The sequence below is a fragment of the Protopterus annectens genome, chromosome 1.part1, assembly GCF_019279795.1.
Source record: "Protopterus annectens isolate FY-2018-M chromosome 1.part1, PAN1.0, whole genome shotgun sequence".
NCBI lineage: Eukaryota > Metazoa > Chordata > Ceratodontiformes > Protopteridae > Protopterus > Protopterus annectens.
In genome coordinates this window covers 1,602,317,230-1,602,340,616 of record NC_056726.1, presented here as the reverse complement: position 1 = coordinate 1,602,340,616, position 23,387 = coordinate 1,602,317,230, and the positions used below count along the sequence as shown (strand labels likewise).

Genomic DNA, 23,387 nt, shown 5'->3' with positions numbered 1-23,387 from the left:
TGAAGAGACATGACTGACCTCTCAGAGTATGTGTTCCAGGGAGGTATGACCCTAGCCCTAAGCAGCATCCTACCTTCACCAAAAATTATACCACAATACCAACAAAAATAATTGACTTCAACAATTGGCTTAGTTTCTGGTGTCATTCCAAGGGGATCCAGTATCTGTCTGCCTGGGATGACATGGTCGACAGGCCTCAATGCTTTGCCAGAGATGGTCTTCACCTGTCACCACTGGGTTTCCAGATCCTGGCCAAGGCTCTCACCTCCCCCATTCTGCCTTTTTTAGGCAATGTCCCAAAGACAAACCTTCCAACATAAAAGGTATGTCAAAAAGCAAATTGAAGGTCATGCTGCTTAACGCTAGGAGCTTTAACCTGAAAATGGACTCACTGGAGGGTCTCCTTGCACTGGAAGATGCCAATGTCTGTGTGATCATGGAAACTTGGTTCAGGCTGCAGAGAGCACCCCTGCCTTACCAGGCTATACCTCATTCCACACATTCCAACCACAAAATGAGGTCAGGAAGACTAAGGGTGGTGTAGTTTCTATCTTCATTAAGGATAGACACATCTCCATAATGGTTTGCCAGCATGACGCACTGGAACTACTCCAGGTGCAATTGACAGTTGGCAAGACACCCATCCAAGTTATAACTAGCTATAGACCCTCCTCCATGACTCAGGACACCCACTCTTCTTACCTGGATCTACTTGACTACATCAAGGTACCCCTAACACCCTGATCCTTGGTGATTTCAACTACCCCACCATAGACTGGGTGAACTATTCATGCACTAATGCACTCTCTCAATTATTCCTTGACTTCATCAGTTCTAACACACTAGACCAGCTTGTCTCATCCCCCACAAGGGGAGATAACATTCTGGACTTGGTTCTCACCAACATGGGTGACTGCTGCACCACTCAATTAGTCTGTTCTTTCCTGGTGAGATCAGATCATTGGACTGCCTCATTCGAAGTTTCTTTCCCACTCAACCCCACCTCCTCCAGACATAATCACGCTAAAAAAACTTCTCAAAACCTGACTACAACCTCCTAAGAGAGGGTATCTGTAGCTTCACACCACTGCCCCCGTCAGAGAATGCAGATGACTATGCTGAACAGTATGCCAATGCAGTGTACAAGCACCTGTACAACTGCATGGACTCAGCCATACCCAATAGAACTAAAACCTGCTCCTCAAGGAACACAAACCTGTTTTGTGGACATCCTCTATCAACAGGCTTTACAACAAAAGGAATAAACTGTTGTCCAGGGGTAAAAAAGAACAAATTCCAAACTGGAAGAACTCCCTCCTTAGCCTCAACAAGCAAATTAGAGCACTAGTGAAAACCTCCAAGGCCAATTATAAATCAAAACTAGCCTCCAAAACAAAGGGAACCCTTACAGTCTTCTTCAGTTACGTCAGGAACCTCCGTGGCAAAGCCCAGGTTTGTTCCGAATTAGTACTTAAAGGAAAACTCCACCTTAGAACTCAAAAAACTTATTTTTTTCATTGTATCTTTGTTTTTGAGCTATTTTAATGCCTCAGAAATCACTCCAATTTTAATGTGTTTCTCTCAAAATGGCAGATGCTGTGGCCTGCCTTGGTAACGTGATCTTATTTTCTTGCTTTCCTTCCTTTTTCCCAGAATACATTTCAAGTCCTCTTTACATGACTCATGCCAGACATAAGGAAGTGGTGCTGTTTTCTCATTCCATTAAAATATAATGGCAGGACTGTGAAGCTCTGTCATCTAAACACACCTTCTGTAAAAGAGCTGCTTCTCTGTTTACCTGCATGAGCCTCATTTATCTATCTGCCAGAGCTTGTTCTATGCTATAAATAACTGTTAGCTACTTGCAGCAAAATAAAGCAGATAAAAAACAATATTTTGTAAGAGGAGACTTTTGTAGTCCTTCTTCTTCTTTCGGCTTTTCCTGGTTAGGGGTCGCCACAGCGGATCACCTGTCCTAACAAACTTGATAAACCCTCCCCATACTCTCATGCTGAGGTGTGAAAACTCTCACTGCAGTAAATAATCATTGCTGTACATTTACAAGTGACAAGTAGTAGGACTCTAAACTTAGTCTGCTGCTACTTCACAATGCCTTCAGTGGGAGGATTTTTCTCTGTCATGAATGATGCAGACTTAAAATGTGCTTTACTAGTTTCTCAGTTATTTCTGACATGTTCCCCCTCCTTTTTTCTATTTCATATTTATTTATACTTTGGTAACCAGGAAAGTGAAATGGTCCCAGGACCCTTTTCAGCCACAACATAAGCTACACTGGCAAAGATAACAGAAAGAAAAAAAATACTGACAGAAAGACATTGACCAGGATTGCACGTGGAACACATAGCCAGTGTGTGACAGTGACCAAGTAAATCATTGAGCAACATTTACTAGAATGTATACATTAATAATGCTTAACTATACTATGTTGTTTATTATAAATAATTCATTGTATGTGCACTATATATATATATATATATATATATATATATATATATAGTGTGTGTGTGTGTGTGTGTGTGTGCGTGCATTTAAACACAGTTAAGTACTTCTGATTTTCCTTTCTTAGTGTTCCTAATGCAAGGACACATAGTAAACGCATGTTAAAGTAAATTCCGCTGTATATTATGGTTGCTCTCTGACAATGCAAGGACTGACTCAGAGTCAGTGGGAATCTCTTACAGTGGATCTGCATGTACCAGATATGCATCCCCCACTGGAAGGATGTCACACACAGCATAAAATACCTTTTTATGAACAGTATCAGTGCACCTAGTTGATAGGGTTGCCACTTGACTCTCTTCTGGCCTGTGTGTGTGTGTGTGTGTGGGGGGGGGGGGGGGCTTGAAAATGGTAAATGCATTTACACTTTACAAGAAAAAATATTTTCTGACTTTTCTCTAAATTTCACAGAAATCTTTGCTACTAGTCTTAAGTTATCTTAACACAAACCGTTATAAATAACATTTAAAGCTTAAAATTTCAATACTGTGTTGCTGCTTATGCAAATATTTCAGAAGAGTTGACAATTGCCTTTAAACCCCTGACTGATCTAATTGCTTTGTTTTGCTATGAAAGGGGAGTGCTACGTTATCCTCCCCTGCAATTAAAAACAGTGGAAACAATTCCACAGCTTTCTGTCTTTTTTATATCAGCTGCTGTGTTCCTGACATTAGCAGGACTAATTACCCATCTAAGATTGGCAGCAGTACCTGACAGGGTAACCCACAGATTAACTGTGTCTATGATATGTCATGCAGCTGGAGACGAATTTCACTGCAAAATAGGTGAGAAGTTGAGTTTAAAAAAAAGTAGGTGGGCTTTCCCTTCCTTTCACTCCAATGCAAGGAAATTAAAGTTTTAAAAACTACAAGCAGGTTTCTGGTACATACACAATGCTGGAACCATATTGTAGGGAGAAAAGAAACCTAACGATTGAGTTAAACTGTATGAGAGAGTGGAGTTTTCCTTTAACAGTATCACTTATACTGATTATGTTGACTTATCCAACTGCTAGCAGATAGGTTCAGCGCAAACTTCAACACCCTGTCCCCCCGAAAGGCCCTTTCACCATCCCCCATACTTATTCCGCGCCTCACAGCTCCGTAGATCAAGTGTTGCAGGCCCTATCCAAGGCATAAAACACAGCTTCCATGGGACCTAATAGTATCCTAGAATGTATTCTGCACTATCTACAGTAAGAACTGACTTCACCATTGAGTACCCTATGCAACCACATCATACATACAGGCTTCATTCCAGCAGAGTGGAGAACTGCCATTGTCATCCCCTTGCACAAAGGTGGTGCCACTACTGACCCTGGAAACTATAACCCCATAAGCATGACAAGTCTGATCTGTAAAGCCATCCAGCGTATTATTATGGACGTCATAAACAAGGACATAGGTAATCTCCAAGCACTTGATCCCACACAGTTCGGATTCGTCAAGGGCAGTTCTTGCCTGTTGAAATTGGTTGACTTCTTTCCCTGGATGAGGGAAAGTCAGTGCATACAGCTTACCTTGACCATCATGTAGCGGCAGTGGTCAGAAAAGCCTTTTACTTGGTTCATCTCATAAGTAAAGGGATTGCATCTAGACAAAAAGGTGTTTTTTTTCCTCTCTATACTCCTCCCTCATTAGACCAATAATTGCGTATAATGCCCCGTTTGGGCTGTACCTCTCCAAACATCTGCATCAATGGAAAGGGCACTGAAATACCTCACAAAGAGAATCCAAGGTCTCCAACACCTGCCCTTTGCAGATAGACTCAAATCACTATCACTCTACTCAGTAGCGTACAGATTTGCTCATGATCTGTGTCTTGCCTACAAGGCAATCTCGGACCATGTCCTGCTCTATATCGTTAAGTCTAACTCCTCACTCTCTATCCCCGCAAAAAGCCTGAATATAATATAGCAATAACCCACGCCTGGGTGTGGGTAATGCTAAATTTACCCACGGTTGGCGTGGTTTGGTCCCGAGGCCGTAGCCCGACTGACCAAACAAAGCCAACCGTGGGTAAATTTAGCATTACCCACACCCAGGCGTGGGTTATTGCTATTATACCATGACATTATTTAAGAAAAGAAACTATTACTTTTCTTAAATAATGGCATAGTATAATGCCTGTTTACTGCCCTTCCGCAGATGTCTGGCATCCGCGGCAGTTCCGATGTACTGCGCGCCTGCGCAGTACATCATAACTGTGGGCAAAAGCAACGGAGAAAGCAAGATCTCTGTTGCTTTTTTTTCGTGTCTCGCTATGTTAAATGAGTTTAACATAGCGAGACAGTTTTAAAATAAGCAACAGACATCTCCGTTGCTTATTTTAAAACTGTCTCGCTATGTTAAACTCATTTAACATAGCGAGACTCTAAAAAAAAGCAAAGGAGATCTTGCTTTCTCCGTTTTTTAAACATTGTTCGCTATGTTAAATGGGTTTAACATAGAGAGACAGCTTTAAAATAAGCAACGGGGATCTCCGTTGCTTATTTTAAAGCTGTCTCGCTATGTTAAACCCATTTAACATAGCGAGACAGTTTTAAACGAGTTATACTAATGGAAAAAGTCCGGGCGACGGACCTTTTCCATTAGTATAACTTCGATTACAACGGGCACGCTGGCCAATCAGCATGCACGCTTTTGGGTCATGGTATTATAGCAATAACCCATGCCTGGGTGTGGGTAATGTTGATTTACCCACGGTTGGCGTGGTTTGGTCCCGAGGGACCAAACAAAGACAACCGTGGGTAAATCCAGCATTACCCACACCCAGAAGTGGGTTATTGCTATTATACCATGGTGTTAGTTTGCTTTGTATTATATTTGTATTGTTGTTATTTAGGTTTTTGTTAGCTTTTTTTTGTATTCTTCCACTTTTTGTGAGATAGAATAGTCCACACTTTCAGTTTGTTTTTATTTTATTATTGTTTTTGAAGGGATGTAATCAAAAGGGTAGGTGATGCTTGTTATACAATAGTTTAAGCAGTGTAGAAGTTTATAACGTGTAGTTATGTTTTACTAGTTATGGGTATGTTGAAATGTGGTGTGTTAATTTGTATTAATTTTTTAAAAATATGTACTTTTAGTAATTGGTCACTAGATGGTGGTGTTGTATGCGGTTTTAGAAGATGTATGCTGATGTGGACGTTTGGTATGGTGTGTGTTTTTCACTTTGCGAGGGATGTGTGGTGTGTTTTTAGTATGTATATTTTTGGAGTTGTGTGTGTATAGGTATTGTAGGGAATATAGGTGAGTGAATGGTTTTATGAGAATGCTTGGTTTTGTTGGGTTATAACTGGTGGTTATGTAGTGTGCGTGTGGTGTATTTGCGACTGTATGAGTTTTGATTTTGTTTGTGTTCGAGGTGAGGGAATGAGAAATATTATATGGGTAATGGTTAATTTTGTGTGTTTTACTTGAATTGTTGTGTGTTTTTTGTTTTTACGTTTACTGTACGTTAATGTTTGCTTGCTGTCGCCGCAGCACGATATTTACTGACCGGACTTGTTTCCTTGTTTGTCGTACGATTTAGTATGTGCACGCTGGTTGGATTAGCCAATCAGCGTGCACGTTTCTCGTCTTTTCCGATGTTCGCATGGTATAATATGCGACATTCACAAAACCTGCAGGAGAGACAGGTTTGTCTCCCAGAGGCTGCCTCATCTTGTATCAAGATCAAGAATATATCCTCCCAGATGGTACTCGAAACCCCAATCCCTGGCTTAGAAGGCCAATGCCTTATCCATTAGGCCACTGGGGTCTGACTCTAGAATAGACTTCCCATACACGTCAAACAGAGCACCTCGCGCAACCTTGATGAGTGGAGGGGAAACCACAAATTTGTCCCAGGGATTCCACCTGTGTCCCTCATTGACAGGGGTGACAGGTGTTGACTGAGGTTTTTTTTTGGGGATAAACTCTTGGCTAGGCTTGTAAGGGCTCCTGGGCCATTAGCCTAGTAACATCCTATGATCCTATGAACACCCAAAGATGCACTACCCTGATACTACCCCATTCCAAATCTGAGGAATTAGGATATAATATTGTCAAATCCTGGGTATTTTGGGCTAGGCTTGAAAAGACTCTTCTGGCATTAGCCTAGTAATCACCTATGAACCTAAATGAGATGCTGTTTTTTTTTTTGCATGTAATTACAGTGGTGGCATTCTGAGTTACAAGCTTCTCAAATTGTTTGAGGAAACTGAGTTGGTGTTTCCTTTTTAACTGAAATACCATAATGTATGATAACTGTAAGCTTCTACAAAATGTTACGTGGTACATTTATAAATTTTCCTGCACAAAGTTAGTATTAGATTTTGCTAAGAATTCAGTTATGGCTTCTATTAGATTTCCAGATCCCCAGAACCCCCCCCCCCCCCCATACTCTTATGAGTTAAATTTCTTTGTTGAGTCTAACAGCTCTGCTAATTTATCTGTGGCTTACAGCTGTCACTTTGAAAAGCAGATAAGGCAAACGAAAAGCTGTTTTAGTGTTTCATGCTGCCCTTAATCTTCTACAGTTACATGGGCAAAACAACACTGCATGGTCAAACGTAAGGGTAATTTCCAGACTTTTTATGTAGGGCTGCAGTATAACTTATTGTGTTTCTTCATTTAACAAGTATCTTCAGTATCTAATTGTATGGAAAAGAGTTTCACTTTTTGCTGTTAGATATGCTTCACAGTCTTAAAACTTTACCGAGCTTAGCAAGACACACTCTCTGGGTGCAAAATGTTGAGCGATGATTAAAAGCAAAAAGTGCTGGAAGTGTACTGCAATCCTTTCGTCATGAAGACTGAGACAATTTCATTACTGAAACAATGTGAAATATGAATAGAAAAAAAGATGGTGCAACCTTTATGACCTACACCATGGAAAAAAAGGAGATGAAGATACTGTGAAGATTTCCTAGAATTACGTCCAGGTAACACTAACAGCAGAAGGAATAACTTTGGCAACTACATTAAAGGGTAGAGCTTTCTTTTATGTTCTAGTTAGTATAATCCCGCATTCCCTGTGTCTGTGTCTCACTTTAACTGATGAAAGGAATGCTAAACAGATATTAGCATTCATTTTATTTATCAATGGCAACTGCATAGGTCATACTGCTGCCACACAGACTGTTTTCAAGTGTGACCCAAAAGAGCAAAACAAGCAAGTGAAGCAAAGACGTGTCGAGGAAACCAGCAGAGGATGAGCAAACAAAAAAGCTCAGTGTACATTCAAGCAAACAATTTGGAAGGTTTTATAAAAAGAAAAGCATTTGCAATGAACATAGCTACATCTATGGCAGTGCTATAATGAGAAAAAGTAATTAAAGAAAAAAAATTAAACAGTATCCACAAATTCAAGACATAATCATATGCTACAGGAAATTTCCACTAATGTGTATTTAAAACTCTCACATATTAAACAGAAAACTTTTATCTTACATTTGTAAGGTGTGCCGCTTTTAATTTAAGAACAGGTGTCTTAAAAGTAAAGGTTTAATAAAATAGCTTACCTATTACAGATATATCATGACTTGGTACTGAAAGAAAGAAACAGATGGCTCATTATTTTTATATCTCAGCAAGAAATAATTAATCATAATGAAAGAAAATAATTCATTATAATGAAGGAAAATAAAATTGAAATATCAGAAAAAACATCCATGCAATAATCTTTCATATTCATTGTGAGGACATGAGATTTCAAGATTTCTTTCTATAAATATTTTAACAAATACCAGTTCAATACCAATAACACAATATGTTGCACTTAATACACAAAACAGCATACAAAAGCACATATGCATTAGGCTTCCTGCTCCCTGCAAAATACTCTCTCTCTAAATGTATACAGTTCCACCTGTAGCTCATGTACTTCAACACTTACACAATTCACTTGATAAAGCCCTGCATTGAGTCAGGGTGAAAGTGCTTGTGTATGAACTTTTATTATTAAACTTTTTATTTATAGCTGATTTCAGTGTGCCTGGACCGTCCATTTCGTTCTTAGTTACTCTTCACGGTCTGCATCTACTTTTTGGTTAGAGACTTACACAGTTTTTGATAGAATGATTTTCTAGGTTCTTCTCAATTTGGACACCCCAAAATCTGGAATTCATTACCACTTGGAAGAAGAATCTTGCACCCCCATATCAGTTCAGAATAAGCCTCACTGCCTAGTTCTCAACTGAGTCTATTTGCAGTTTTTATCAGAGTTGTAGCTAGGGTGGGGGAAAGGGGGCAGCTCCAGGCACACAATGTTATGAGGCAGGATCAGCAGATGGCGATCGTTGGTTACTGTATTAATGGCTTTAGTGCTTTGTATGTAGTATAACCTGGAGGAAGCCTCTTTCTGTAAATGGGTTTGCTACAGTCTGAAAAGAAAAGAGTTTTTAGCACAAGAGCAACTTTTTTTTCTTGTTTTGCTCTTCAACTTAAAATTGCCACGGAACGGCACTAGGTACAAGCAGTGCTATCACTCTGGCTAATTCACAGCAGTAGTCCTGCAAGAAGTTCTTCTAAAACCAGGGCTTTTGTGATGGTTTTTCTAGGAGGCCATTTCAGTGACCCTGAAGTGTTGCCTGACTGTCCTACTTTGGAAGCAGTCAAGGGGTGATTGGTTCTAAACCAGAAAATTTGGGAGGCCATAACCTGGGAAGCATGGTTGTTTAGAGTTATATCCAGAGGCTATTTAATTCCATATTTTCAAGTCCCCAGTAACTCCCAAATGATTTCTAGACATACCACCCCATCAGAGAAGAGCTGCAGCCATGGATATTCAGAAGCTGCTGGCATGTCCAGTTATCCTAGAGGCCCCTCTAGACCATTGAAGATCCAGGGTCAACTTGCAGTTAATTTTAGTTCCAGACAAGAACAACGATATCAGGTCTGTCCTGGATTTGAGTGAGTTGACTCAGTTTGTGAAGCAGATCAAATTCCAGATGGTCACGGTGCAATCCAGTTTACCTCTGTTGAGAAAGGATGACTGGTTGTGCTCAATCGATCTCAAGAATGCCTACCATCATATAAAGATTGCAAGGTAGTCCAGGAGATTTCTGCGCTTCCGTCTGGGGTTCAATCAATACCAGTTCAGACCACTGCCATTTGGTCTCACCACTGCCCCCCCCCCCCCCCCAGTGTTCACAAAGTGTAGGGCAGTAGTTAGCATCCTGGCTAATGTTGCAGGGGTTCTGGATCCTTCCTTATGTGGATGAGTGTCTCCTAACTGCTTCCAAAAGACCACCCCTTGTCAGGGCAAGGAACACCTTACTTTAGCTGTGCAGTTCCTTAGGGATCACAGTTAACTAGTAAAAGTCCAGTGTCAGTCAGATTCAGTCCATGGAGTTTATATGTTGCCATTTGAACACAATATCCCAGATCACAAAACTTCCAGAGTCTAGAATATTGAACCTACGGCATCTGGTAGACTCCTTGATTTCTTACAGAAACCCCCCCTTATTCTTCGGCTCTTGCATCACATGGCGGCTGCCATTTGTTTGGTCCCCTTAGCCAGGTGTCATATGAGGGCACTGCACTGGTCTCTGGTGGTACAGTGATTGTACTTAACAGATCCTGTGGAGTTTCTAGTTCTTCTGACCATTGTTTGTTGAGCTCAGATCAAGTGGTGGTTAGAGAGTCTCCCTTGGTGTCCACAGGGAGACCATTTGTTTTCCCCCCTCAGCAGGCTGTGGTCACGATGGATGCCTCTCTTCTGGGGTGGGTTGGGGGGAGTATTTCAAAGGGAGGACTATCCAGGAGAGCTGATCTTCTAGCAAGGCCAACTTACACATCACTGTCTTGGAGATGAGAGTGGTCCTCCTGCCATTGCAAGCCTTTCAGGATGTTCTCCACAAGTTGTGATTTCTGTCCAGACAGGCAATATGTCAGTGATCTGGTATTTGTTGGGAGGTCATGAGGGTCTGGCAGTGGGCAAATTCAACCCAATGTTTTTTGATTATAATACACATCCTAGGGAAAACCAATATCTTAGTGGACAGTTTGAGTGGAAACATTCTCTGAATCAAGGGTTACTGTTCAGATTTTTCAGAGCTGGGGCACTTCTTGTTGCAGCCTGTTCACTTCCCTGTCCAATACCAAATGCAGCAGCTTTTATGTCTTAATTCCTCCATAGGGACAGTCACCCAGGGATGTTATCCTGTATACTTGCCCCAGAGTCTTCTGTATGCATACCCTCCGATCCTGTTAATAAGTTTCTTCAAGAAATGGCCCATTGCAGAGTGACTGTAACCCTTGTTGTTCCTTTTTGGACTTCACAAGTGTGTTTTTCCCTTCCTTTGGTCTTTCTTGAGGTACCTTTCTTGAGTCGTGAATCAACCCAGATCTTATTTCTCACCTGTTGGGTCTAGATCTACCCATCTTGCAAATGCTAAGGTTAACTGCTTGGTTTCTCCAATTCCCTTGATGGCTAGGAATCCCAAGCTTTCAAACAGAGTCATTCACATAGTAACTTCTTCCCAGAAGATGTCTACTCATAAGATGTATGCTAGTAAGTAGAATCTTTTTGTCATATGGGCTATCTCTCAGGGTTTGGATCCCTTTTCAGCACCTTTGAAGACTACCCTGGACGTTCTAGTGGATTTGTTTAATTTTGGGTCTGGTTACTTGAGTATGAAAGTGCAATTGACAGCTATAACCAATTTTCACATAAGTAGGGATAATATGCCATTGGGTATCCTTAAGATCTTGAAGGCCTTTTTTAAAGTAACCCTTTCATTTCATCCTCCTGTCTGAGTTCCTGTTCCGCCTTAGGACTTGCCCTTTATCCTCCTGGTGCTGGCCATACCCCTCTTTGAGCTCTCTGATACTGTTGATTTGAAACTGTCTGATAAGACTCTCTTCTTGTTAGCCATCACTTGCATCAAGCATGTGTCAATGCTAAAGGCCCTCTCTGCTGTCCCTCCTTATTTGATCTTTCATCAAGACAGAGTATCTCTTGACGGGTTCCTGCCTTTCTGCCTAAGGTGATGTCAGAGAGTAATTTGAACTAGTCCATTCATCTGCCAGTTTTTTTTTCTGATTTTTTCCAGAGGAGGGAATATCTATTACATTGTCTTGATGTCCATTGGCAATTGAGGTTCTATTTGGATAGGATGAAGTCCTTTAGAAATTCTAATCAGTTGTTTGTCTCATTCTGCAAGTCTTGATTGGGTGCTGCTGTATCTAAGGTTACTCTGTCTAAATGGCCTAGTGGGCTAATGCACTATGCCGTAGTTGAGAGGGTCCCTGGTTTGAGGCTTGGTATGGGGTGATTATTGGACAGTGCAGTGGTGTAGCGGTAGTGTTGTTCAGGTTCTCCAGTTCGATTCTTCCCTGGACTGCCTTCTGTGTGGAGTCTGCATGTCCTACCTGCGTTCGTGTGGGTTTTCTATGGGTACTCCGATTTCCTCCCACGTTACAAAGACATGTGTCTGGAACTTTTCTCTCCAGGCCTCCACTGAAAATTGGCTTTGTTCCAAGTCAGATTTTCCTGGTAAACAAATGTTAAGTAAGTAATTGTATTTCCTTTGGATTTGGTCTAAAAGGAAGGTGTTTGCGTCACAAACCCAAAGGTCATTCTACCAGAACTATGGATACTTCTACATTTGTTTTTCTCCAAAGCTGCTTTGGATGACGTTTGTGTAGCTGCAGTGTGGGTGGGTCATCACACTTTTGTGTCCCATTACAAATTGAACATCCATTTGAGGTCTAGAGTTTTGTCTGGTTCCACCATGTCGCGGAATATCCTTTAATGAGACCACCCTCGGGTATTATATGGCTGGGACTCTGTCCCACAGGTTGAACCCAGGCAGAAAAGACATCAGATATGAACGTTATGTACCTACTATAAAGATAGATCCATATCTGTCTGGTTCAACCTTCCACCCACCTACCCCTACCTTCTTGGCTATCCTTTTATTCTGAGATCGCCAAGCCGGGGATACTGCTTCCCCGCTTTTCTTGGGGTCTTTAGCTTTTTGACTTTTTTCTTTTTGGGGGCTAGGTCCAAAAGTTTAAAAAGAAGGAGGGGCAAACTAAATATGAGGTAGCTCTAGTGGAGTGGGGGATTATGGGTAGAAGAGATGGGGCTTGTTGACCTGAAGTCTTGGAAGTTGGCTGGCTTCAGGTCCATGTTGGATTTGATAACCCACAAGTTAAACCAAGTGGAAAGAGACACCAGGCATCTATTGTTATGGTAAGTACATAACTTTCATTTTCAAAGACTCTCTCACTTACTACAAAGCACTTTAAACAACAAAAGATGAATAGATAAGTAGTAGCTTTAAAAAAGACATTAACTTACTATATATCTCCCAACAGATATATTGGAATTGTTTTGGTTATAGTGTGTCAGTTTATACGTAGTGGGAGAGTGGAGTAAAGCACATAAAACTAGTGCACAGAATTTTAACCAGCATGCGTGGTTACCAACTTTATCTTCAGGTAAGCAGATGGATTATTCATCCCCAATCACTTTAGATGAATTAGAAGCAGTGTTTAATAAGGGGCGGCCATGGTGGTGCAGTGGTTAGCGTTGCCGCCTCACAGCAAGAGGTTCTCCGGTTCGATCCTCGGCTGGGGTGCTCTCTGTGCAGAGTCTGCATGTCCTCCCTGTGTTTGCGTGGGTTTCCTCCGGGTGCTCCGGTTTCCTCCCACATCCCAAAGACATGCTGTAGGTGGACTGGACACTCTAAATTGGACCTAGGCGTGAGTGCGTGCATGTGTGTGCCTTCTGTGGAAGGTTGGGCACCGGGCTGGCAACTCGACACTGTAAAACTCCACTATCAATCATGAGCGGACAGGTGATCCGCTGTGGCAACCCCTAACCGGGAAAAGCCGAAAGAAGAAGTCCTGCAACAGTTCTACTAAAGAAAATTCTAGGCTTAAGCCTGTGCTCTGTTACATTGGGTGACAGAGCTGCTTATGTGGTAGTGACTGCATATCATGATGTACACAGAGCTGCCTATGTGGTAGTGACTGCATATCATGATGTACACAGAGCTGCTTATGTGGTAGTGACTGCATATCATGATGTACACAGGGCTGCTTATGTGGTAGAGACTGCATATCATGATGTACACAGAGCTGCTTATGTGGTAGTGACTGCATATCATGATGTACACAGAGCTGCTTATGTGGTAGTGACTGCATATCATGATGTACACAGAGCTGCTTATGTGGTAGTGACTGCATATCATGATGTACACAGAGCTGCTTATGTGGTAGTGACTGCATATCATGATGTACACAGAGCTGCTTATGTGGTAGTGACTGCATATCATGATGTACAATGTTATTTGTGCTCTTGGATTCGCGTCATATGTTTGCTACCAAAAGCTTGCATCACTCCTACCCAAACTACAGCTTGAGTACATATATTCGCAGAATGTGTGCATTTGACCAACTCAATTTACAAAAAAGTGTAGCACAAAAAATAAGAATATTTTACAAGGAACAAGCCCCATTAAAACCCTCCATGTGGGTGTCAAGCCCCCGACACCCTCATACTTTATTATTCTTACTCTAAAGTCATTGTACCTCAGGGAAGGAATGATCATTGTTAAGGAGTGTAAAAGCTGTCTTCCTCCTTCTCTGAGGTTCAGAAGCCCTGGACTAATCAAAATTCAAATCAATATTTACAAGGATGTTGGTAACCAAACTCTGAGCAAATGCCAATTCAAACAGCTTGAACACATAAGGATGAAGCTCAAGATGTTGAGCAAGTGAAAGTAAGCATGTCTGGCAGTTGGCAGAAAGGATTACGGCTATGACTTATTAATGAGCTGTGTACACACAGATCTCTGCCCCTGAACACACCGCAAGTACACAACTTTCACAAATCTAAAATGCATTGACCAAGCATTCTCTATAATTGCTCTTTAAATTTTGGAATCTCTACCAGATAATATAAAATCTATTACATCCATAACAAACATCTGCAAGGATTTCAAACAGTATGTCAGCAAGCAAGCATGCAGCAAATACTTCCACACTAACTCAGTAACAAATCCCCACTAATATACACTAGCAAAAATATTATCTAAGATCAGCTCTTAGAACTCTAATAACGTTTAAATGTCAAGGGAGCCAACCCCAGGGTGTTGACTACTTTATCGGTGGTACTGGAATGTCTTGCAATTAGCATCACTGTTTCTACCCTTTAATAATTTAATTTCCCTATCTACTCAACTCTTCTTCTAATCCTCTTTTTCTGTTGCTGCTTACTCTACCCTTCCTGTCTACACCTCTCCAAGCTGCTAGCCCCCTTACAATTTTTAACTTGCTCATCAAAGTTAAACCTTAATACAGGTTGCAAATATATTAGAACATGACTGCAATACACTCTCTGTTTGCTGGTAAAAAGTTCTTGTTTACTGTAAGCAACTTGGAAAATTTCAATATCTAAGTGTTTATACAATTCTTTGCTATGTACTCTTGGCAGCCCCCCCCCCCCAGGTTGAGCCTGAAAACAGTCCACTAAGATCAGTTCTACATTGACCCTCAGTTCTTAACTGCTGCTTCCCTCTTAGTATTAAACTTAATTCACATTTGATTTTCTACTCTGCTAATATTACTTCTGTGGGATTATCTACCTTCTGTGATTACTCTGTGAATTTATTCTATTTTCTTTTTTGTGCATCTCTTCACCAGGGCTGTGTCTGGAAATGGTCTACAGTGATTAGTGTACTACCCCAGTAAACAAACTAAAATAAATAAACAGTGGATCAGTCTTTCCTGAAATACAGGAGAACAAAGCCGAGGACTAGCTGGCTAAGGGAAAAAGAAGACATGTTGGAGATGGAATCTGGATCGGAATTTGCTCATTATCTTGACACCACATCCAAAGGTCTAGGAGTCTTTGGCACCAGGGTTGACCAGGAAGTCAGATCCAGAGATCTCTTCCTTTTTTTCTTATTGCTCTTCTTTACTTGTTTTTCTTTCTTTATCTTTATCTTTAGAAGATTTAGTCTTGTCCAGTTGTTTAACAGACTGTGAAGCTAACACGGAAGTCCAATCTCCCACATAGGAAGGGAGGACCCTTTACAGTACTTATTTCTTTTGCTGATAAGAGCCATTGCTCTGAAGAAAGCACAGGACTCACTTTTGATGTTTAAGTGGTCTGCCCCAAAGCTACAAATGCATAAATCACGAGGATCTTAGGGGGGTTCTTGTGCAGGCAGACACTATGCTTCTTAAAGCCATAGGCCTTGTTTGACATTCTAGTACGGCACACAAAAAACAATATTAAAATGCCAGGTTTTTGTGATATAAAAAAATGAGACCACAATAAATCATTTCAAAACTTTTCCCACCTTTAATGTGACCTATAACCTGTACAATTCAACTGAAAAACAAAAGAAATCTGTTAGGTGAAAAATATAAAAAATAAAAAAATGTACAATAAACTGGCTGCATAACTGTGTACACCCTTAAACTAATACTTTGTTGAAGCAGCTTTTGATTCGGCTTATCTTTCTTAGGTTTAACCCCCTCCACATGCCTTGAAATGGAAGTTTCCAGGGTCCTTGGAAAGGGATGAAACAGTAGCAGCCACAGATGCGGCTGATCTGGTAGTTGCAGGGACGGCTGTCACCAAAGCTGGCAGGAGACCCTTCATCACTAACTTAGCCCTCCTGTCTGTGAGGGCCCTCGGGTTAAAGCCCACACAAATAGAGCAGGCTGTCAGTAAATGTGGCGCGCCTAAGCACACCACATACAGAGTGTGGCCATCAGCTGGAGAGAGCTTCTGGCCACACTCTGTGTACTTCCTGAAGACAGGCTTAGGAGTATCTGCCATGCCTGGTAAGATAACACACACCAACACACACACCCACTATCACACACAAATCCCTAGGGGAAACGGAGGATAAGTTAACTACCGCAAAAGATTTACACCAAAAACTCCTTTTTTTTTAACACAAAGCGAGCTAGTGAAGCGGTCATCTCAGATCCGATCCTGATCCGACTATCCACAGGTTGATGACCAAATGAAGTCAACTTACTTCAGCTTAACCATTTATCTCACCATGAGAATTGAACCCTTGCTGATCACTTCTTGACCTGAAAGGCAGCGAACAAGAAATGGGTATTGCAATGATAACAGGGAATTATGGGTAGAGGAGGTGTCTAAGCCTTGGATACAAGAACTATAAAAAGGCACTCAGGTCAGATCCAATTGGTTCCCATAAGCCATCCATTCAGATGGACAGAAGAGACAACATCAGCTACGTCTCTTTGCTGGACATCCTAGTTTCTTATAGCCTTTTTCCTGTCTCCCAAAATCATCCTCATAATTTTGTTTTCTGGTTTCTTGCATATGTGCCTGAAACACAGTCACTTTATTTGCAATTGGAGCTACTTTGCAAACCTCCCTGCATAGCCTTACTCAAGTGAACTAGCCCTAATCCTATACCTATCATTATAGCTAACCCTAACCATACATAGTGGGTTATAAAAGCCTCTTACCTAACAGTACCACTATTCACATCGGACCTGGGTTTTGCTGCTGAGATTTTATGATAATGGAAGAGAAAATGTCAATGTTTTCTGATTTTTTTCAGTTTACATGGTACATATTTGTGGATTCACACATTTTTGTTCTCGCGTTTATATGTCTCATTTCTGCTTTTTGTGCTTTCAACCAATCATAATTTTACACACACACATACGTGTATGTGTGTGTGTGTGTGTGTGTGTGTGTGTGTGTGTGTGTGTGTGTGTGTGTGTATGTATATATATATATATATATATATATATATATATATATATATATATATTTGATCGACATTCATTTGGTCGACAACCAGTATTCAAGGCACTTAACAGGCATTTGCCCCCCTCCCCAATGATGTGCGACCCTGGAGTTGCTATACATAGCCAACAAGTTCTATTAATGTCACAGACCAGATTGAGACCTTACGTGTGGTTTGCGCAAGTGGAGTTTGACTTACGGATATGCAGCAACTCCATCAAGGCTGGGTCTCAGACAGCCTTGTATGCCAGACACAGGTCACCTCTGACCAGTCAGTACGAGACTGAGTAGAGGAACAGGGCTTTTAGCCTATATGTATAGAATAGGTGTTTGAAACCCTGGATTTTCCTGGTCAGGAACCTCTGTGGTCTCTCCAGCTGCTGCATGTGCTTGGCAAAGTGCATGCCAAATGGGGCACTGTATTTGATAATGGGTCTGATAAGGGAGGAGTACAGAGATGTTATGACTTCCTTGTTCCCAGATGAAACACCCTTACTTATGAGGTAGGCCATGTAGAAAGCCTTCAATTCAACGGAGGCACGGTGGTGGTCAAAAATAAGTTTGCCATCAACCTGGGTGCCCAAATCCCTCATGATAACTGCGTGCTTAGCATGTTGTTATTAATGTGATAATTAGTTGGGGCACCATTTTCCCAAAACAGGATAATGATGCATTTCTTGGTATTCAGTTTGAGACCAAGCTTCTGGCACTAGTCATTAGTTTGGGTAAGGCCCTCTTGGAGGATGTTCACATCACTAGAGGAATTTAAGACAGCACCCAGCTTGCAGTCATCTGCAAACTTGGTCAGCCACAGACCACTGGTTTTGGCTTGCATCTCAGAAAAGTATATCTCAAACAGTAGAGGCCCCAAGACCGATCCCTGGGGTACGCCGCTCGTTACGGGTCTACTACTAGAGGTGGGTTCCCCTATTTTGACTGAGTGTGATGCTTAGTTGGGATAGTTTATCTATTATGCCCGAGTGGGGAATAGTGTCAAAGGCTTTGGCTAGGTCAAGGTAGGCAGTATGCACTGTCTTCCCCTCGTCCATGGCTTTGATGACTGTTTAGAAGAAGTCAACCATGTTTAATAGGCATGTTCTCCCTTTGACAAAACCAAACTGTGTGGGGTCAAGAGTTTGGAGGTTGCCAATGTCCTTGTTTATAAGGTCCATGATAATGCATTCCATGGCCTTACAGATCAGGCTAGTTAGGCTGATGGGCCTATAATTACCTGGGTCAGCGGATGCTCCACCTTTGTGGAGACCAGTGGTCTCCAACCTTTTTTGCACCAAGGAGCGGTATCAATGTAAGACAATTTTCCACAGACCGGCCATCTCACGTAAATAAAGTAGACATTTATTTATTTATCTGACATTTGTTTAACGAGGAGGACAGACCTGGGGAGAAAAGCTCCAAAGTACAATAAAAAGACAGTTGGCAATAAATACAAAATAAAAAGTGTACATTCTGCTTAACAGCATAACATTGATCTACTATCGCTGAGAGATAAAGTAAACCTAATGGCAACCTTACTGATTTTATATTTATAAGAGCAATATTTAAAATCTGTCCCTATTATTTGGCTCTGTTCAGCATACCTCTCAACTATACACATTTTCACAGAATGTCCAGATTTTTGCCTCATATTTTTGGTCTTTTTCTCATAAAATTGTTGTTTTCTGGCAAATCACTGGCAGATCATTGAGGATGAAGTCAGAAAATAATGACAGACAGTTGAGTTTCATACTTCATACCCCTCAGAAAATTCATGCTAATGCAAAACCAGTATTTCTATCAACTTTCAAAGTTTGTATTTGTCCCTACATTATTTTTAGCTTTGTCCAGATTTCTTGATCTAAGTAAGAGGCCGAGAGGTATTCATACCTCTCAACTGTACAGATTTTCGTAGACTGTCCAAATTTTTCCCTCTGAGCTTTGGTCTGTTCCTCATAACTTTTGTGATTTTCTGGCAAATCACTGGGTGATCTGAGGACTGAAGTCACTAAATAATGATACACATTTGTATTTCAGACCTCATATCCTTCAGAAAAATGCATGATAAGACAAATCCAGTTATTCTAGCAACTTTCTTTGGTTATAAGTGCAATATTTAAATATGTCCCATTCTATTAGGCTTTGTCCAGATTTTTTGCACTACTAAGAGGTTGAGAGGTATGGTGTGTGTGTGTGTGTGTGTGTGTGTGTGTGTGTGTGTGTGTGTGTGTGTGTCTGTGAGAGAGACAGAGAGAGAGTGAGGAGTGAGAGTGATCGCTGGCAGCAGCAGCAATGAGGTTTGTGTACCTTTCGTCCATACCACACACACACACACACACACACACACACACACACACACACACACACACACACACACACACACACACACACACACACACTCATTCATACCTGCATTCATTCAAACATTGCTCTGTCTGTCACACCCACATGCCACACACCCATTTACACATTCATTCATACATCGTTCTCACTGTCTGTCACACCCACACACCACACAATCTCACACACACACACACACATACACACACACACACAGTCACTTCCTCATTCATACCTGCAGTCTTTCATGCATCACTCTCACTCTTACGTACACACACACACACACACACACACACACACACACAGATTCTTTTGCTTTCATGCACGCATTCACTCACACACACAGACACATAAACACACTCATACCGGAATTCACTTACCTCATGGCCTGGTACCAAATGCTCCACAGCCCGGTGGTTGGGGACTGCTGGTGTAGACAGATGACAGTGGCTGTCCTCCATTTGGCTGTGATGTCCTGGTTTACTAATGGTGGAGACAGGGGAGTGAAGTTTGCACTGAACCTGTCTGCCAGCAGGTTGGCTATACCTACGGCATTTGTGTATATGGTATTCTTGACCACCAGTTCAGAGCAGATTTGGGTGTTACCTTTGAAACTGCAGACGTATGTGAAGAAGCCCATGTGATTGTCCTTAGTGGATGCTGCCAATCTGGACTCAAGGTTAGCCTTACAGGATTTCACCAGTGACCTTATTTGCTTGTTCAGACAAAGGAGTGATTGCTTTCAACTTGGCAACTGCTCCTTCTTTTTTTTTAATTGTATTTATTTTATTTTTGGTAACCAGGAAAGTCCGACTGGACACAAGTCCTTTTTCAGTGGAGGCCCGGGGAGAAAAGCTCCCTTAACATCACAAGTTATTAATTCAGCAATTGATAAGGATTACATATACAAGTTTAAGAATAAAGCAAAACAAAATCAAGCTACGACTATTCAGTAATTTAACAATTAATAAGGATAACATATTCAGATTTAAGAAGAAAGCAAAAAAAAATTAAACTGGGATCTTGCATTGAGGTGTTCCTCAGTACAAAAAGTAGTCAGTACGGTACAATAATGTATAGTGTTCATAATAATAATGACTGGGAGGTGGTAAAGGAGATGTGAAGAAGAGTGAGTTAAGAAGTGAGATTAAGTAGAAAAGAGTAGCATAGAAAAAGATGATGTGGGAGGAGCTTTAAAATAGGAGGGGCCAGGATAAGATGGAGGAGGATTAACCTGGGGTGTCACAGTGGCAAACCCAGTTAGTTTGCAAGTATGAAACTTGAGCAAAAACAAACTAGTGAAACAAAACAAGCCATGAGCGGCAGTAGGCAGTCAACAAGAGCATATTTATTTTTAAGCGCTTTTCGTCAGCACATATAAGCTGACTTCTTCAGAAACACAGCAACTAGCAACATAAACCATTTAAAAAGGCTGAACAATCAACCTACGTTTTACAATTAGCTCCTTTAACTCAAATTTAAAGCAGCAACGCCTATAACAGTTAACAAATAGGTAATACCTATATTCATGTTAGAAGCAGAGGAAACGTAAAACATATACACTTGTTAATTTAAAACACATATAATTTTGTTAAAAATGTTTAAATAAATTATTGTTAAATGTTTCACAGTGCATAAAAAAATATATATACACAATATTATGATGACATAAACACACCAGAAGGTATGTATGTATGCAAAGTACTATTAACTTCTGAAACAGATCGCAGGAGTCATGTATATAAAGTAAAAAATGTATATGAAGACAAAAAAATTTTTAAAATGTTTTTTAAAATTAATAGAAGTTATTTATGAATTATCAAAAAAAAATTTATGTATAAAATGTTCTTTGTATATATATATATATGTATGATAGTGTAACATTTACGAAAAATAATGTTGTATTTTTATTTTTATTTTTGTTATTATATTTCCAATACTCTGGACCCCATATTTAAATTCCAAGTTTCATGTCATACACATTGGCCATTTTGGGTCATTTCCTGTTTTTTCCAGCCCCCTGCTATAAAGCACGCTTTGGCGGGCTTTTCTGGCATTAGAGAACTTGGCATAGCTCCTCGTGGTCCCCTGCAGAGTTCCTAAGGCAGCAGAGAGCAGAAAAAGCGACTTTCTTGATTATAAGTATTTTTTAAGCATTTTTTATTGCTTTTTTCGATCTTTTGTGCATTTCGACCACTGTTTGTGCTTATATTATTGTTATATTACCTGTTTTTTCTGTTTTTCTGTGCTTAATTTGTTGATTGCACTTCTTAGCTAAAGTTTTGCTTATAAGTTAAAAACAGGCTAATACACTCAAGTGTACTAGCCTTTGATAGCATTTAGTTGAATAACAAAGCATTTACTGTATTTTCTGTCTGTGTGTGCAAAAAAAACCCAAAAAAATACTTCTGCTTTCCTAACTTTCCTAGCTAGTTGTTCCAGTGATCAGATCTGCTGATCCCTGGGCTTTGTATTTGGTTCCTGTGCTCCTCCATTTTCTTGTGTGGCCAGAGGGAAGTTTCTTTACTCACCAGTGAGAGTGGGGAGTACTGAGCTGCCTGTTTGTCCTCAGAGGAGTGGTTAGAGACAGTAACTAGTAATTCATTGGCCATTTTGGGTCATTTCCTGTTTTTTCCAGCCCTCTGCTATAAAGCATGCTTTGGCGGGCTTTTCTGGCATTAGAGAACTTGGCATAGCTCCTCGTGGTCCCCTGCAGAGTTCCTAAGGCAGTAGAGAGCAGAAAAAGCGACTTTCTTGATTATAAGTATTTGTTAAGCATTTTTTATTGCTTTTTTTGATCTTCTGTGCTTTTCGACCACTGTTTGTGCTTATATTATTGTTATATTACCTGTTTTTTCTGTTTTTCTGTGCTTAATTTGTTGATTGCACTTCTTAGCTAAAGTTTTGCTTGTGTTGACAAACAGGCTAATACACTCAAGTGTACTAGCCTTTGATAGCATTTAGTCGAATAACAAAGCATTTACTGTATTTTCTGTCTGTGTGTGCAAAGAAAACTAAAAAACCAAAAAAATACTTCTGCTTTCCTAACTTTCCTAGCTAGTTGTTCCAGTGATCAGATTTGCTGATCCCTGGGCTTTGTATTTGGTTCCTGTGTTCCTCCATTTTCTTGTGTGGCCAGAGGGAAGTTTCTTTACTCACCAGTGAGAGTGGGGAGTACTGAGCTGCCTGTTTGTCCTCAGAGGAGTGGTTAGAGACAGTAACTAGTAATTCATTGGCCATTTTGGGTCATTTCCTGTTTTTTCCAGCCCCCTGCTATAAAGCACGCTTTGGCGGGCTTTTCTGGCATTAGAGAACTTGGCATAGCTCCTCGTGGTCCCCTGCAGAGTTCCTAAGGCAGCAGAGAGCAGAAAAGTGACTTTCTTGATTCTAAATATTTATAAGCACTTTTTTATTGCTTTTTTCGACCTTTTGTGCCTTTTGACCACTGTTTGTGCTTATATTATTGTTATATTACCTGTTTTCTCTGTTTTTCTGTGCTTTATTTGTTGACTGCACTTCTTAGCTAAAGTTTTGCTTATAAGTTAACAAACAGGCTAATACACTCAAGTGTACTAGCCTTTGATAGCATTTAGTCGAAAAACCAAGCATTTACTGTATTTTCTGTCTGTGTGTGCAAAAACTAAAAACCAAAAAAATACTTCTGCTTTCCTAACATTCCTAGCTAGTTGTTCCAGTGATCAGATTTGCTGATCCCTGGGCTTTGTATTTGGTTCCTGTGTTCCTCCATTTTCTTGTGTGGCCAGAGGGAAGTTTCTTTACTCACCAGTGAG

At 40.7% G+C, this 23,387-nt stretch overlaps 1 protein-coding gene across 2 annotated transcripts in view; it reads right to left on the bottom strand.

The window, feature by feature from the left end:
• The window catches only part of INPP5B (inositol polyphosphate-5-phosphatase B), a 2,334,801-nt gene that overhangs the window by 2,227,791 nt on the left and 83,623 nt on the right, over positions 1-23,387 (bottom strand). For both annotated transcript variants that reach the window (XM_044083533.1, XM_044083543.1), the window contains exon 3: positions 8,027-8,053. In XM_044083533.1, the coding sequence (XP_043939468.1) occupies positions 8,027-8,053 (27 nt within the window). The remainder of the gene's footprint in view (positions 1-8,026; positions 8,054-23,387) is intronic.